Source organism: Poecilia reticulata, chromosome 1 (genome assembly GCF_904066995.2).
Source record: "Poecilia reticulata chromosome 1, P_reticulata-male-v2, whole genome shotgun sequence".
Taxonomy (NCBI): Eukaryota; Metazoa; Chordata; class Actinopteri; order Cyprinodontiformes; family Poeciliidae; genus Poecilia; species Poecilia reticulata.
In genome coordinates this window covers 1,129,114-1,144,318 of record NC_088830.1, presented here as the reverse complement: position 1 = coordinate 1,144,318, position 15,205 = coordinate 1,129,114, and the positions used below count along the sequence as shown (strand labels likewise).

Sequence of the window (15,205 nt, the reverse complement as noted above, 5' to 3'; positions counted from 1 at the left end):
TGATTTCACACCAGAACTTTCCATCTTTCTGTTGTATTCTCTTTCAATTCCAAAGAAGAGTTGAACAGGATTTGATTTTAATGTGGCATGTCAAGGCCTGAACACTGGGTCATGTATCCTGGTTCTCATCCAAGATGGAGGAATTTCCTGGCTGTCATCCTGTTGATGTGAAACTGTTGGCCTGCTGTTATCCTAGAGGCTCAACGCTCATTTTTATTTTGGGAGTTTCGCTCTGATTGGCTGTCAGTGCCATCAGTCAGATTAAATAGGGCGGCATGCGTTGCCTACACTGTAGGGCTCAGTCTGGTTGCTAAGAAACAGAGCAAAGACCCCTCGCCAGGTCACTCTAGCCTGTCTTTCAGTTAACATTTATTTCAGTTATGTGCATCTGTGTTCATGTACAAGTGCAGCTGTGTGTGTGAGTGAGTGACAGAGCAGATTTTTAACCAAAAGGTTTTAAAGTGGAACAGTTTCCACTGTTTTGTGCTGCTCTAGTTCTTTCTGATATGATGCAGACACACGAGTGAGTCTCCACCCCCTCATGTCGCCTCAAACCCAGCTGTGCCCACATCCCTTTACACACACACACACACACAAATCCCCAGCCCTTCCACTTTGAGGACCCTCATTGGAAATCCTGCATTTCTTAACCCTCCTTTTTAATGTTGCATGTCAAATAAAGAGCATAATGTAATGCTTACACTCTCCCAAATATGTTTTAAATCCACAGTTCATCAGAGTTCAGCAAGAGCAGTGATCCTCTGTTTGAGCTGAAAGTCCCGCAGCCTCATGTATAAAGCATGCATACGCACAAAAAATGTGCGGTGCCATATTTTGCAGAAGTTGGCATATATAAAAATAAATTTTGCGTAAAAGTTTGCGTAAATATATGCACTTTTTCGCTGGCGTGAAAATGTGGGGCAGCCACGCAAACTTTCTCTTTGGACAATATAAAACTACAAAGCATCAAAACTCACCTAAATACACTGAAATCTGACGACATTCAGTTATTTAGACCAGGAATCATCAAACCTGATGTTTTTTTCATGATTTAAATTTTTTTTGTTTAAACGTTAAACAATGAAATTGAACTGCATTTATCCTCAGACAATAACATAACACACACACAAAATAAAGAGGTAGATAAGATCAGTGGATAAGATGAAGCTTCACATATACTGGATCAGTCGCTCACCAATCTCCAAAAATCTGGGCAGATTTGTGTATTGGACTTATTTTTTTAGTTAAATAAGGGCAATAAAAGTGTTTTTAATTCATAAATGTTAGCCAATTGAAGATTATTTTCATGCACACTATATGCAGTCAATACTTGGTCTGGGCTCTTTTTGCATGAATTACTATATCAACATTCTTGAGCATCTTGTGATCTGCTCGCATAGTGAACATATCCTTGACTACCGACTCGATGCATGTTGGCAGTTTTTTATCAATATTTTTCACAGTCCTAAGGGGGGAATGGATGATTTCAAACATTTTGAGACAGTTTTAAATCCTCCTCTTAACTCATAAGATTCTTCTTTCTATAGGCCTCAGCCATCTTTGAGGAGGATGACTTTTGGCACTGAGTAACTTTCTTCCCCGTTAAATCTGTTTCAGGACTGACCGAACGCAAGGAATGTGACAGTTGCAGTTCGGGTCCTTCATCCGTCTCTAACTCCAACCACAGCCCATTCTTTGTAAATCTCCACCAAACCCTAGAATGCTTTTAGCTGTACAAGCCTCTCAGGATGTAGAACCTTATAGTCTATACACCTTCTTCTTTCATTCACCATCTAAATCAGCACTGGTCCTTTTTTTCCCTCCACTCAGTTTCCATTACTATGGTTGGTTCCAGCCTTGTGTAGACAGCCAGGTTCTTAAGTAAATGATAATTTATGACTAAATATTTATGAGTCACATTCACTCGTCTGCACTGATTAATGCCCACACATTCACACACTGATATGATATGATACCATTTGGGGTTAATGTATTGCTCAAGGGCACTTCAACATGGTTGACACAGGTTAGGAGACTGGAATTGAGCAGTCAGTATAGTCTACCCATTAAGATGCAGTTGTCAGGAGCCTTTTCCATGAATGAGTAAACTATCACATTGCGATAAAGTAACTGTATTAAACTCTTGTAGCTGGAGTTTATGTAGTTTTCAGATCATCAATGAGTTTGCCTCAAACACATGTACTGTTACAGTGCTAATGTTTTATAGGCCTTGCCAAAAAAGAAATCAGTTTGAGTTGAATTCATCTAATGTGACCTATTTGCACACCTACACTAATAAGCACAAACATAAATACAAGCTCTCTTTTGGTTAACGCCTTGAATTGTGTGGAAAGTGTCTGCGGTTGCCACGGTGCCTCATTAAACCTTAATGAGAAGGTGAATAATTAAGAATAAAGCTGAGCCAGGTCACCCTGAGTATTTTTAGGAACTGGTCTTTGTTTCAAGATGGAAGTATTTTAATGGTGCTCGACTGAAAAAAAGTGAAGCAGTTATGTCTTAATTCCATTTTCTGCTGTTGCAAGTCACTGTAAGGTGGAAGTGGTTTAAATCAGCAGGGTGTAATGTTGTTCTGTTGGATTTAACTTGTTATGTGAGGCTAAACGCGCTGATGCAGCTCTAGAGACGATGGGCTGTCACTGATCCACTCTGCTGTTTCAGGATTGGTTATAGTCTCAACTTTGTTTGTTGGGCTTTAGTTAATCTACGTCTGACCGAGAGTGGAACAAACTTATACATTTGTCACTATTGCTTAGTTGGCTATTTAAAGTTAGCCTTTCCTTGATGTTCAAAACAGTAAATACACTGATCGAAGATGGAAAATGTCACAAAAATCACTATTTAGACACAGCATAAGAATGAAATGATTTTTATTGTACATTTGCTATACAGAATCACAACAAAATGTATGTCAGTACAACCCATCAACAGGTGCCTGGGCAGCAATGGCTCCACAGGAGTTTAGCTGGGGAGGCATTGACTTATTTTGGAGGGGAAAGTAAAGAAGCTTTTATTTGAATATAAATACATAAACAAACCTTTATGCCACCTTTTAAATAAAATAACTATGTTAATACAAAATAAACAATAAGACATGTATAAAATGTTGAGTAATTGCGCTCAAATTTGCATAAACATCAACTCATATGTTGTAGAAATCTAAGAATCTAATGTTTCCAAACGGTAAAGTCTATTTATTTACATGCAAAATCAATACACTCAAGTAAAAGCAGCAATAATATTATTCCAGTAAAAGTAAAAAGCACAGTGCAGTAAAATTACTCATATACAGTATAACCCACTTTTGAGTATCGATAATTATATTAGCAGACTATTCTTGTTAACAAGCTTAAGGTCATACATTGGCATTAGCTAGTCATCATTTAGCTAACATTATCTGCATCCAACATTACTCAACACACTCGGTTAGCTTGGGGAAAAAAATTGTGCAAAGTTTTTTGCCATGATTCTAACACACAGCTGTCTCTACACAGCAGCAGGTCTCCCTCACTGCCACACATTATGAAGCACCAAAGTGGCACTCAAAGGCGGCTCAGAAAAACACGTTATGACATATTAACAATGGATTAAACGGTTGTAATGGATGAAAAAAGTGCAAGGGGCAGAAGGCACAATACGGGAGCTTCTACTGTATCAAATTTAGATATAGGAATAATAGAAATTTGGCCACTCAGATTTTGGAAAAAAAACCTGAGAGTCCAGGGGAGGCACGGCTGACTCTCTGGGCAGGGAATGCTCGCCCATGCCGCTGGGCCTGTGCCTGGGACTGCAGTGATTGAAGCCTCTGCCTTAATATGTGCACTAATTCACTCATTTTGACAAATAGTCTCTCAATAAATTAGAGGCCAGGAACTTCCACTTTGTAGTCCTCAACCAGTTCTGAGAATATGATCTCCAAACCACGACACCCCCACCTCCATGCTTTATACTTGGTATGGAAGGCTCTATTTGGTTTATGCCAAACATGTCCTCTGTTCTGGTGTCCAAATATTTCAGTGTTACTCATTTATCCAAAGAACATTATTCCAGAAAAGTCCGGGTCTTTCTCTATCTTCTCTCTGGGAAACTTTCAGTTGGCCTTCATATTTTTCTTAGAAAGCAGGTTTTCTGCTTGGACATTCTATGAAACTAGTACAATTTCTTTTTTTTGTAGAGGCATCACATCAACAGTAGCAACAGATTCTTGTAGCTCATTTCTGGGTTTTTGTAGACTACTGTTAGCATCTGATGTTCTGCTTTCAGAGTGAATTTGGTGGAACGGTCAAATTTGGGCATGTTTGCTATTTTCTGTGTTCTTCGCTGTTCTCCATTAAGGGGATTGACAGACTTCAAGTTCTTTTGCAACCTCTTTAAATCCCATGGAGCACTGCTATGAAACGTTGATAAGCTGCAGTCTTTTTTCTGAAGGTCTTAGGCTGCCAGTGTGAAGTTCAGTCCCACTGTAACAATCAGGAGCATATCAATCTAAATATCCACGTTTAGAGGGTTGGCCTACTTCAGAATACTGTGTAATTTTAGCCATTTTAATAGGAATAAATGTGAAGGTGTCCAAATGTATTCCTCCCGTGATTTTATTTTATCTAGTTTCATTGATTTTTTTCTTTTTTTGTTTGCTCTTGTCCAGTACATTTTCAAGGTATTATTAAAATTGATTTTAAACATCCATATGTCCATATATTTTTGAAAACACATGGATTGCTTTAGGGCAGGGGTCACCAACTCCAGTCCTCAAGGGCTACCATCCTGCAACTTTTAGATTCACCTCTGCTCCAAAATGTCTGAATTTCCTCACCAGCATTCATTCTTCTCTGCAATAGGCTGGAAATGAGCAATTTATTTGATCCAGGTGTGTTTGAGCAGAGACATCTAAAAGTTGCAGGACGGTAGCCCTTGAGGACTGGAGTTGGTGACCCCTGCTTTAGGGACTCCTGTTTTTCTAATATGACTATATACTCCACATTCAGGATGGTGGATGTCAAATGTAGGATTGAACCAGATGAGTTCACTAAGATAGTTATTTCTTTCTTTTCAGTAAACGCACAACAGTAAAGCTAGCTTGAACATTGTGCAATCCTTTTGGGTAAAAAAAGTCGCAATTTCCACATCCTATGTTGAAAAATAAATGTCATTATCAACAACCTTTAAAAAAATCTGACTTGGCTGCAGAGCATAAATGTATGTTAGCTTGACCTCCTGACAGTTTGCATCTCATTGAATCTATGATCATCATTAAACACATTCTAAGGAAACTTGATCACACATTTGCTGCTGTTTTCACACTTAAACTGACCTTTAACCTATAAGTGCTTCTCACCTGGGCTTAACTTTGAAGTTTTGAGCACTGCAGTACTTGTTGGAAAATCTGTTTGGTTCAACAAAACATTTGACTGAGCAGTGTTGACAGTGCGAACACTGTTTATTTCAGTCACTCACCTCATTGACTGAGCAGGAAACACAGCAGATTTAGAGCGTTCTGCTGTTTGAAACTACTAATGTGGGGAAGTTTCTTGTCTCAGCTTTAATGTCACTGGGTGTAATTGTGATTCCAAGCCTGATATGATTCCATTTGAAGTAAGTTGTACGGAAACAAAAAGGGTATTTATAGAAAAAACACATAAAGAGCATCTTGTCTAATGTGCCATATTTTGGACTCCGATGAAACCCGAGTTGATATTTTCTTTTTTGTTCTCTTCCTCTGTAGTGTGCTGTTTTGTGGTCCATAAGCGCTGTCATGAGTTTGTCACTTTTTCCTGTCCAGGGGCCGACAAGGGACCTGCGTCTGATGTAAGTAAAGAATGTTTACAGACACACCGCTCAGTTTGTCTTCTTTGCCCTGTAATCCCACTCAGAAAGACGATCTAACAGAAAACTGTTCTAGACGATGTTTATCATTCTGCTCCTAAATATACGGTCTATTAGGAAACTATTAATCCTCCTTGAACTTCTACATATTTTGTCCTGCTACAACCATAAACTATTTAGTTGTTCATTTGAATTTTGTTTGATATTCCAACATTCCAAAGTGATACAAAAAAAAAAACACACAATGGAAAGTATGAAAGCCTTGTTTGCTCTGATACCCTTAACATAATTTCTAGTATAAAATGTTAGTAACTTTGGAGGAGATGGAGAGATCCACAGCTCAGGTGGGAGAATCAGCTGTCCATCTCCAGTTTACCAGGACTGGGATCCTGCATGTTTTAGATGCTCCAACACAGCTCATTCATTTGGCTTAATTACCTCCTATGTTTGTGAATACAGCTCACAGAGGCCTGGTAGTAAAGCTTTGGTTTTTCACTGGGTGGTTTGATCTGCTTTAAAAAAAAGCTAAGAGTTTATGGAGACCTAATACTGTTAAAGGAAAAGTATAAAATCCATTGAATTTGTGCCATGTGTGACATCTAATATATGACTTGCATATGAAATCATCTCTCCTTTATCTGTATCAAAAGATTCAGACTTAAAAATATGTGCAAAAAAACTAAACCGTTCAAAATAATTTTAAAATGTTCAGATTGAGAAACGAACATCCATTCACAGACTGTTAGCATCAAATCTGACTGAGTTTGAGCTGTTGTTCAAAAATTGGGCAAAGATTCAGTCTATGGATGTGCAAACCTGGTTAATATCTTTCTAAAATAAAGATGGATTTATAAAGTATGGAAGACCATACCTGCCACACTTTTCAGTTTCCTTTTTTGTTAAACATAAGAAAATGGGTAAAATCATCTATGTTCACAATTATGCATTATGCAGCATTAAGTCACACAAATGCTGCTGGAGGAACTCTCTTGCACACATAAGCAGCGTTGTGGACTTTGGATTCTTGTCGGGTCCAAGTCCTGTTAGGAAAGGTGCATAAAGTAGAGATGTGCTGCCTGGTTGCTTGAGGTAATGATCCAGGACTCCTTCTCTCATGCTGTAATTTTATTGAGCATGTACTTTATTGTTCCAGTCATGCTGATGTTTATTAATCTAATCTAATCTAATTCTGTCTTCAAAAGTACCTGTCTAACAATCTCTCATCAGTGGAAACACCCACTGGGAAACATCAGTTAACTTAAAAAAAAAATACATTAAAAATCTGTTTGACCCATTAAATTTTCAGAGGGTCTGACATTTTCTAAGTAGTCTTGCATTTGCACACGACACCAGACATAATTCTGCAGAAAACACGTCTATAAAGATGTTTTTCCAGGTGTTGATCTGGCCTCCAGGAATACCTGGGAGGTTTTTCCATGGAAGGAATGACGAGCCACAACAGCTTCAACTGCCAGTTATTTATGTACTAACTGCTGAAAAGGAGACAGTTCCCACAACCTTTACTTCCTCTTACAAAACAGGCAGCTAAGAACAGTGGCAGTGTGCAAATAAGTAATTTTTCCTTCACAAGCTGATAAGTTACAGCTTTCCTCTGCATATATGCATTGTTATTTAAACTAATTCAGACACAAAGCTGCTTAATTGAACTATCATCCAAGGTAGAAAGGGAGAATGTTTACTGGTTTGCTGACTCAACTCTCTAAGTACAGCCCGTAAGACAAATTAACAACTGATATTTAATATAGATTTGCTAATAATTGTCCTTTTTTTAAACAGTTTTTTTCCTCTTAGGACTAAATGACTTATTTCTCAGTAAGATCTAGAGAGGCTCATTCATGCTTTTATATTAGTCACATTGATTACTACAACAGTGTCTTCACAGGTCTGACTAGAAATCAATCCCCCAGCTGCTGCTGATGTTCTCCGTAAATCTAGGAAGAATCATTTTCTGCAATGATTGCAGAGAACTGCAGAACAGCCAAAACACCGAGTGCCTTTAAATCTAGGCTAAAAAACTATCTAGAGTTAATTTGAAACTCCAACCAACATTTTGATGTGTATTGATGGCACTTGACAAAATGTAATATTAACTGGTTTAGTGTGTGGTACCTTTTTTGACTTGTATTTTTATATTTTTATAATGTTAATCACTTTGAACTACGGAGAGCCATTTCAGCCAAAATTAAATAAATGGGTGAAATAAACAAATGAGTGAAATAAATAAAAAATGAGTTGAATAAATAAGTAATTGTCATTTTTATTCCCTTTTGTATTTGTTCATTTATACATTTATTTATTCCCAGATTAATTTAACAATTTTTATGTTCCCATTTTCATTTGTCCAATTTAAATTTTCTTTTTTGTTTACCCATTTTTCATTTATCTATTTTTTATTAATCTATTTTTCATTTAACCACTTTTCAATTTCCCTTTATCATTAATCCAATTTTCAATCTCCCAATTTAATTTATCAATTTCTCATGTTTCTCTTTTTTAGCCATTTTTTCTTCATTTATTTTCATTCAGCATTTATTTTTTAAAAATATATAATTTTCCCATTTTCCAATTTCCCTTATTCATTTAGTATTTCCTTATTTTCTTATTTATGACATTCTATTTTCCCCCTTTTGTTTCTGCTTTAATATGATAACGAGGGGCGGTGTCTTTAGGCTACAATGGCAGCCTATTGGTTGATCAGATACAACTGACCTTTTTCACGCTTTCACGTTTTAAAGCGGATGAGGGGATTGACAACTTCCGGTGACTATAGAGTTGTCATTAAAAGGCTATGAAAATGGCTCAGTCTCGGCACAGTTGTTTTTTGTTCAGTCTGTGGTTGTTCATGTGGGGCAAGAAAACAAGCAGATCTGTCCTGTCATGCGTTCCCGACGGACCTGGACCAACGGAAGCAGTGGATCCAAGCAATCCGAAGAGATGAAGGTCCTTTTTTTGCATAAAGGCAGGAAGCACTTTCGTATGTAGCCGGCACTTCACACCGGAGGATTTTGCTAGCGGATCTACCACCAGCCACCTTAGAAGTGGAGCTGTTCCTTCCCTTTTTGACTGGAATAATTTCACAACGAGAGTCTGCTTTCGAGAGGGCTAACAAACGGCAGCTTGTCCTCTCTCAGAACGCTAGCCAGGCTGAAGATGCTACTGCGGACCATGATTATGTGGCACATTCACCCGCAGGTAAATGTCACATTAAGATAGTACATTGTATACATTTACCATGTAAGACAATTTCAGTCAAATATAATTATTACTACAATAATGTGATTATTATGTTCACATAATAATTAATTCATTATTATGAGATTATGTGGAAGTTATGTATTTTGTGGTACATAACTACCACAAAATTGTAGTTATGTACCACAATTTTGTGGAGAGATTAAATCAATGGCTATATACATACATGCTCAGACTCACAGCATGTATTGATCTTCAGAGAAGCAATAATTAAAACTTCTTGCTAACGTATGTTATGCTGTTTTATTTTGTGGTTTTACAGGTGCACTTGATGAAGCTCTGGATTATATCAAGTTGTTGGAGGCCAGACTTCAAAAAGTGGATTTGTCTGCCACACTTTTTAGCCGCTACTGTGCCTCTGATGACCAGATCTGATTCTACACCAAATTTCCATCTGAATGTCTGTTCCGGATCTTCTGGGGGTCCATTGCACCCTCTGCATCACGCCTTGTGTACTGGACCAGAGCACAGAAACTTTTAGAGGAAGCATGTGCTGAAGCCAGCCCTGCCACTGCATGCCTCTGATCGATGAGTTCCTGATGTACTCATTCAGGGTAGCAGTGGGCATGAAGGAGCAGCTCATTGCTGACATGCTTCAAGTCAGCAGAGCTACTGTCAGCCGAGGGACCATCACCTGGGACAACTACCTCTTCATTGTGTTCTCTTCCATCAACCTGTGGATTAGTCGTGAGAAGGTAAAAGCCAGTATGCCTCTGAGATTTCTGAAGTTCTCTCCAAATGTCCGTGTCATCTTGGACTGCACAGAGGTTCCTCTGGAGACGCCATCATCCCTCACCTTACAGTCTGAAACGTTCTCTGCCTACAACAACCACACCACTCTGAAAGGGCTGATCGGAGTTGCTCCCTGTGGATTGGTGACATTTATTTTAGCGTTGTACACAGGTTGCATCTCAGACAAAGAAATAAATAAAGTACAATTTACAATATTTAGTAAAAACAAAAATCCCTCAACTATTTCATATTTTATAATTGTACACCATACATTGATTTAAATTATGCTGCAAATGAATATCAAATCTAAACAACAATAGTTGCAAATACTTAAGACAACTTTAAGAAGCATTTTTAAAACAGGTTACAAAAAAACTGCAGTTAAAACAAATTTTCATAAATTATGCAACTTCCTTTCAAAGAAATTTGAACATCTGTGTATGTTTTATGTGTAAGAACTAATTACAGTGATTCACACCGCTTGAGATTGGATATTTGAAATGCAAAGGAACAAAAGGTTAAGTTACACATTTTATAATTCTTATTGCATTGACATGAACACATCAATGAATGTTTTGAGGTAAAATAAGTCCAGCTTAGATTTCATTTGATCTATGAAAGACTGATCACGCCCAGTGGCGCAAAAAGTGGGTATGCAGGGTATGCAACGCATAGGGGCGCAGCACCAGAGGGGGCGCCAAAACCCCGTCTGGAGGGGGCGGCGCGCCGATGATGTTTTCCCGTAGACTTCAGCGTGTCTTACGCTCCTTCACCATAGGGGGGATCTATGTTTTTGCATCCACCTGAATAATGTGTAATTGCGCCACTGATCACGCCACACCCGCACAACGGTTATTATTGTTAGCTGTCCGTGACAGTCGCACCATTCCCATCCCGTGATTGCCAGCTAACCCTTAACCTGCCAGTGGTATGCATGTGAACCCCTCAAAATAGCATGGCCATCCTGAACCTGGATGTGAGCAACCTGACACACATCATTCTTCATACTAAGGCTGTATAAATAAATTGATTCGGCAATATATATCAATATTTTCCGCCCTCGAAAAGTATCGATTTTTCATCTGCGAGTATCGATCTGTTAAACCATAGGGGTCCATAGCCTTATAGCTCTTTTCAATGTCTAGTTTGTTAAGGCGTAGCAGCAAGACTCCGCCTCCCTCAGTCTCACTTTCAACTTGAGCTTAAAGTGCACATTATAAACTACACACCAGTTTTTAAATTGTGTTAATAGGTCAAGTATAACGGATTTATGCTAAAATTAGTAAACCATATTTTTTGTCAAAAGCGCCGCCATTCCCCGGCTTTTCCGGTTATGTGAGAGGGAATGAGCTTCCAAACGTACAAAACGAAACGAAACATTAGATTCCTGTGTTTTTGGAAATGTAAAATCTTCAATAAATAACGACGGGCTGTATTTTGTTGCTGAGAAACGAAGTAAAGTTGCGTAAATAAAAGTGAAAGAGTAGCGGAAAGGAGTAGCGGAAAGGAGTAGCGGAAAGGAGTAGCGGAAAGGAGTAGCGGAAAGGAGTAGCGGAAAGGAGGAGCGGCGCGAACGGAGCAGCTGCAAAAGCAGTGAGATCGCGAAATTAATGCACATTTCGACTGGTAGCATTCACTTCATAATTAGTTTTTAGCTTAGCGGTTTCTGTTCTGTATATAAAGGATTACCTGAAGAATGAACATGATAACATCCGAAGCGGGCGCGCAGCAGCAGCAGCGCTGTGTTTTCAGCAGGAAGACGAAGAGGAAAAACCCGCAGCCGGAATCCGCGGCGCAGTGAGGATTTCCATGGTAACAATGGCTGATCGATCAACAGGCAAAGAGTATCAGAAGAGTATCAGAGACTGAGAGAACGATGAGATCCTGGCAGTCTGAGAGGCAACTACTCAGAGATCCAAGCAGGGGAATAGTGGCGCTGCGTAGCTGCAGGGAGTCGATCACTACGGGGTCAGGCGGAGCCACGACTTTAGCAGTTAGTAGTAAACAGCTTTACAGCCACGGCTAACTCCATTTTTACTCCAAAAATGCAGCCACAGTGTCCAAAAGAAAAAACACATAAATGCAATCATTTGCATATTGAGAGTCTACAGAGGCTGATAATCTCCCCACTCTGCTCCTGGATTACCGTTTAAACTTTTGAGTTTTATGTCAAATCCACATGAATTAAATGACAGAAACTAATTCTCTCACTGCATCTTTGATTCATTTTGTCTAGCTGCAGACTGTTAGACTGTCCAATCAGAGTCAGGTATTGTGTAGTTGGTGATTTTAATCAGTTAACTAAATTCAAATCTATGGAACACAAAATGTCACTAAAATCACTCTGTCCTTCTAAAATCTTTCAGAAAATCGTAAAAATGCACTGAATCGTATCAAATTGTATCGCTCAACAAATATCGTGATACATATCGTATCGTGGCCAGAATAGCATATATCGTATCGTAAAATTATTGTATCACTACACCCCTACTTCGTACTGATTTTTACCTCGTCCAGTCCAAACGGGAGTGATTCTGATGGGTCATATACCTTGCCATCAGGAGTTGCACCTCAACATCTCAGCATAGTTTGCCATCACCTCAGACTCCATCTGCAGACCACGCATCATGGTGGCAGTTTGTCTAGTGGACCCCCTGATAATGCCAGTGCTGTGGCAGCAGACCCCTCCTCTGCACTTCCTCTGCAAGCATCACGGAAACGGCTAGCAGTAAGTCTTGGTTGTCGAAGTTGTACCCCTGCAGGACATCTGGACTTCCCTCTTGTTCAGGCCTATATTTCATAAGACATTTCCAGTGACACTTGCAGAGACTGAAGATGCATCAGTTGACCGAGTGTGAGCACAAAACACATATACGGAAGACTATGCAGCATCAAAGGAAGAGAAGGGAAGTCTGGAGCCATGTGATGCAGAATGATGCTACCAGAGGACTTCTCAGGTGGGCACTAATAAGACATTGGTGAGCCCTGTGGCACAGGCCCAAATTTGGATGGAACCAGCTCCAAATTTGAAAGACCATGTAGGACAAGAGCAATAAGTGGTTGGGACTCCAGCTGGCGTAGGTTTTCTCCTGATGCCAGGATGTCGGGATCTGGAAGTGGTCCTACAAACATCAGTGACAAAATCATAAGAATCATAAGTTTTGACAAAGGAAACATAGGTATAAAAAAATAAACCAAAAGTTATACCTGTGTAAGCTCTGTAAAGTGTGGAGTGCGGATACCTTTTCTCCCCATAGTATCCCCGGGATGTATCCCCGTACAAGAAATACACAGAAAGATACGTCAAACTAAAGAACAAATAAAGGGATGGGTGAGCAATTTGTTAGGACATAATGGGACTGATTTGGTACAGTTTAGATTTTTACCCAACTTGCAAATAAAACTAATTGATAGCAGTTGAGCCTGTATTTTTTTTTTCGTTGCTTACAAAAGAGAAATATTCCAAACACATTCTGAGAGAAATTATATTTGACACACGTAATATTAAGATTACAGCAAACTTTATATGGCAATTATAAAATACAGGTGGGAAAGGAACATAAATGGCTGTGCAACACAATCAAAGGGGGAATAAATTGTCTACATAACTATAGTATTGTTATTTTAAGATCATATGACAGTATATGTAATTTAGTATATGTACAGTCATATGAAAAAGTTTGGGCACCCCTATTAATCTTAATCATTTTAATTTCTAAATATTTGGGTGTTTGCAACAGCTTTTTCAGTTTGATATAACCAATAACTTATGGACACAGTAATATTTCAGTATTGAAATTAGGTTTATTGAACTAAAAAAAAAAGTGCAGTACGCGTTAACACAAAATTTGACAGGTGCAAAATATGGGCACCTCAACAGAAAAGTGACATTAATATTTAGTAAATCCTCCTTTAGCAAAAATAACAGCCTCTAGTCGCTTCCTGTAGCTTTTAATGAGTTCCTGGATCCTGGATGAAGGTATTTTTGACCATTCCTCTTTACGAAACAATTCCAGTTCAGTTAAGTTTGATGGTCACAGAGCATGGACAGCCCGCTTCAAATCATCCCACAGATGTTCAATGACATTCAGGTCTGCGGACTGGATGGCCATCCAGAACATTGTAATTGTTCCTCTGCATGAATGCCTGAGTAGATTTGGAGCGGTGCTTTGGATAATTGTCTTGCTGAAATATCCATCCCCGGTGTAACTTCAACTTCGTAACTTATTCTTGAACATTATTCTCATTGAGTGGAATCCATGCGACCTTCAACTTTAACAAGATTCCCAGTGCCGGCATTGGCCACACAGCCCCACAGCATGATGGAACCTCCACCAAATTTTACAGTGGGTAGCAAGTGTTTTTCTTGGAATGCTGTGTTTTTTTGCCGCCATGCATAATGGCTTTTTTTTATGACCAAACAACTCAATCTTTGTTTCTTCGGTCCACAGGACCTTATTCCAAAATGAAGCTGGCTCGTCTAAATGTGCTTTTGCACATCTCAAACGGCTGTTTGTGGCGTGCTTGCAGAAACGGCTTTTTTCGCATCACTCTCCCATACAGCTTCTCCTTGTGCAAAGTGCGCTGAATTGTTGAACGATGCACAGTGACACCATCTGCAGCAAGATGATGCTGCAGGTCTTTGGAGGTGGTCTGTGGGTTGTCCTCAGCGGTTCTCACCATTCTTCTTCTCTGCCTCTCTGATATTTTTCTTGGCCTGCCACTTCTGGGCTTAACAAGAACTGTCCCAGTGGTCTTCCATTTCCTTACTATGCTCCTCACAGTGGAAACTGACAGCTGAAATCTCTGAGATAACTTTTTGTATCCTTCCCCTAAACAACTATGTTGAACAATCTTTGTTTTCAGATCATTTGAGAGCCGTTTTGAGGAGCCCATGATGCCACTCTTCAGAGGAGATTCAAATAGGAGAGCATCTTGCAATAGGCCACATTAAATACCTTTTCTCATGATTGGCTACACCTGGTTATGAAGTTCAAAGCTTAATGAGGTTACCAAACCAATTTTGTGCTTCAGTAAGTCAGTGAAAAGTAATTAGGAGTATTCAAATCAATAAAATGATAAGGGTACCCATATTTTTGCACCTGTCAAATTTTGTTTTGATGCATATTGCATATTTTCTGTTAGTACAATAAACTTCATTTCAATACTGAAATATTACTGTGTCCATCAGTTATTAGATATATCAAACTGAAATAGCTGTTGCAAACACCCACATATCTAGAAAAAAAAAGATTAAGATTAATAGGGGTGCCCAAACTTTTTCATATGACTGTAGTATATTTAGTATATGGTAGGATATCACGTACCATAGGACAATGTGTTCCACTCTTTTTTTCTT

The 15,205-nt window shown here is 38.9% G+C and overlaps 1 protein-coding gene and 1 long non-coding RNA gene across 4 annotated transcripts in view; one reads left to right on the top strand and one right to left on the bottom strand.

Moving 5' to 3' along the window:
- Positions 1 to 15,205, top strand: part of prkcba (protein kinase C, beta a) — a 91,502-nt gene that overhangs the window by 33,822 nt on the left and 42,475 nt on the right. For all 3 annotated transcript variants that reach the window (XR_014087224.1, XM_008406066.3, XM_008406060.3), the window contains exon 3: positions 5,741 to 5,823. Coding sequence is in view for 2 of the 3 variants with exons in the window: in XM_008406066.3 (XP_008404288.1) it covers positions 5,741 to 5,823 (83 nt within the window). In the remaining variant the exon portion in view is untranslated. The remainder of the gene's footprint in view (positions 1 to 5,740; positions 5,824 to 15,205) is intronic.
- Positions 9,699 to 12,111, bottom strand: LOC145551456 (uncharacterized). The gene is made up of 3 exons (XR_014087300.1): positions 11,536 to 12,111; positions 9,911 to 9,979; positions 9,699 to 9,788 (listed from the first exon to the last, which is right to left on the bottom strand). It is a non-coding gene; the product is annotated as an uncharacterized LOC145551456 (long non-coding RNA).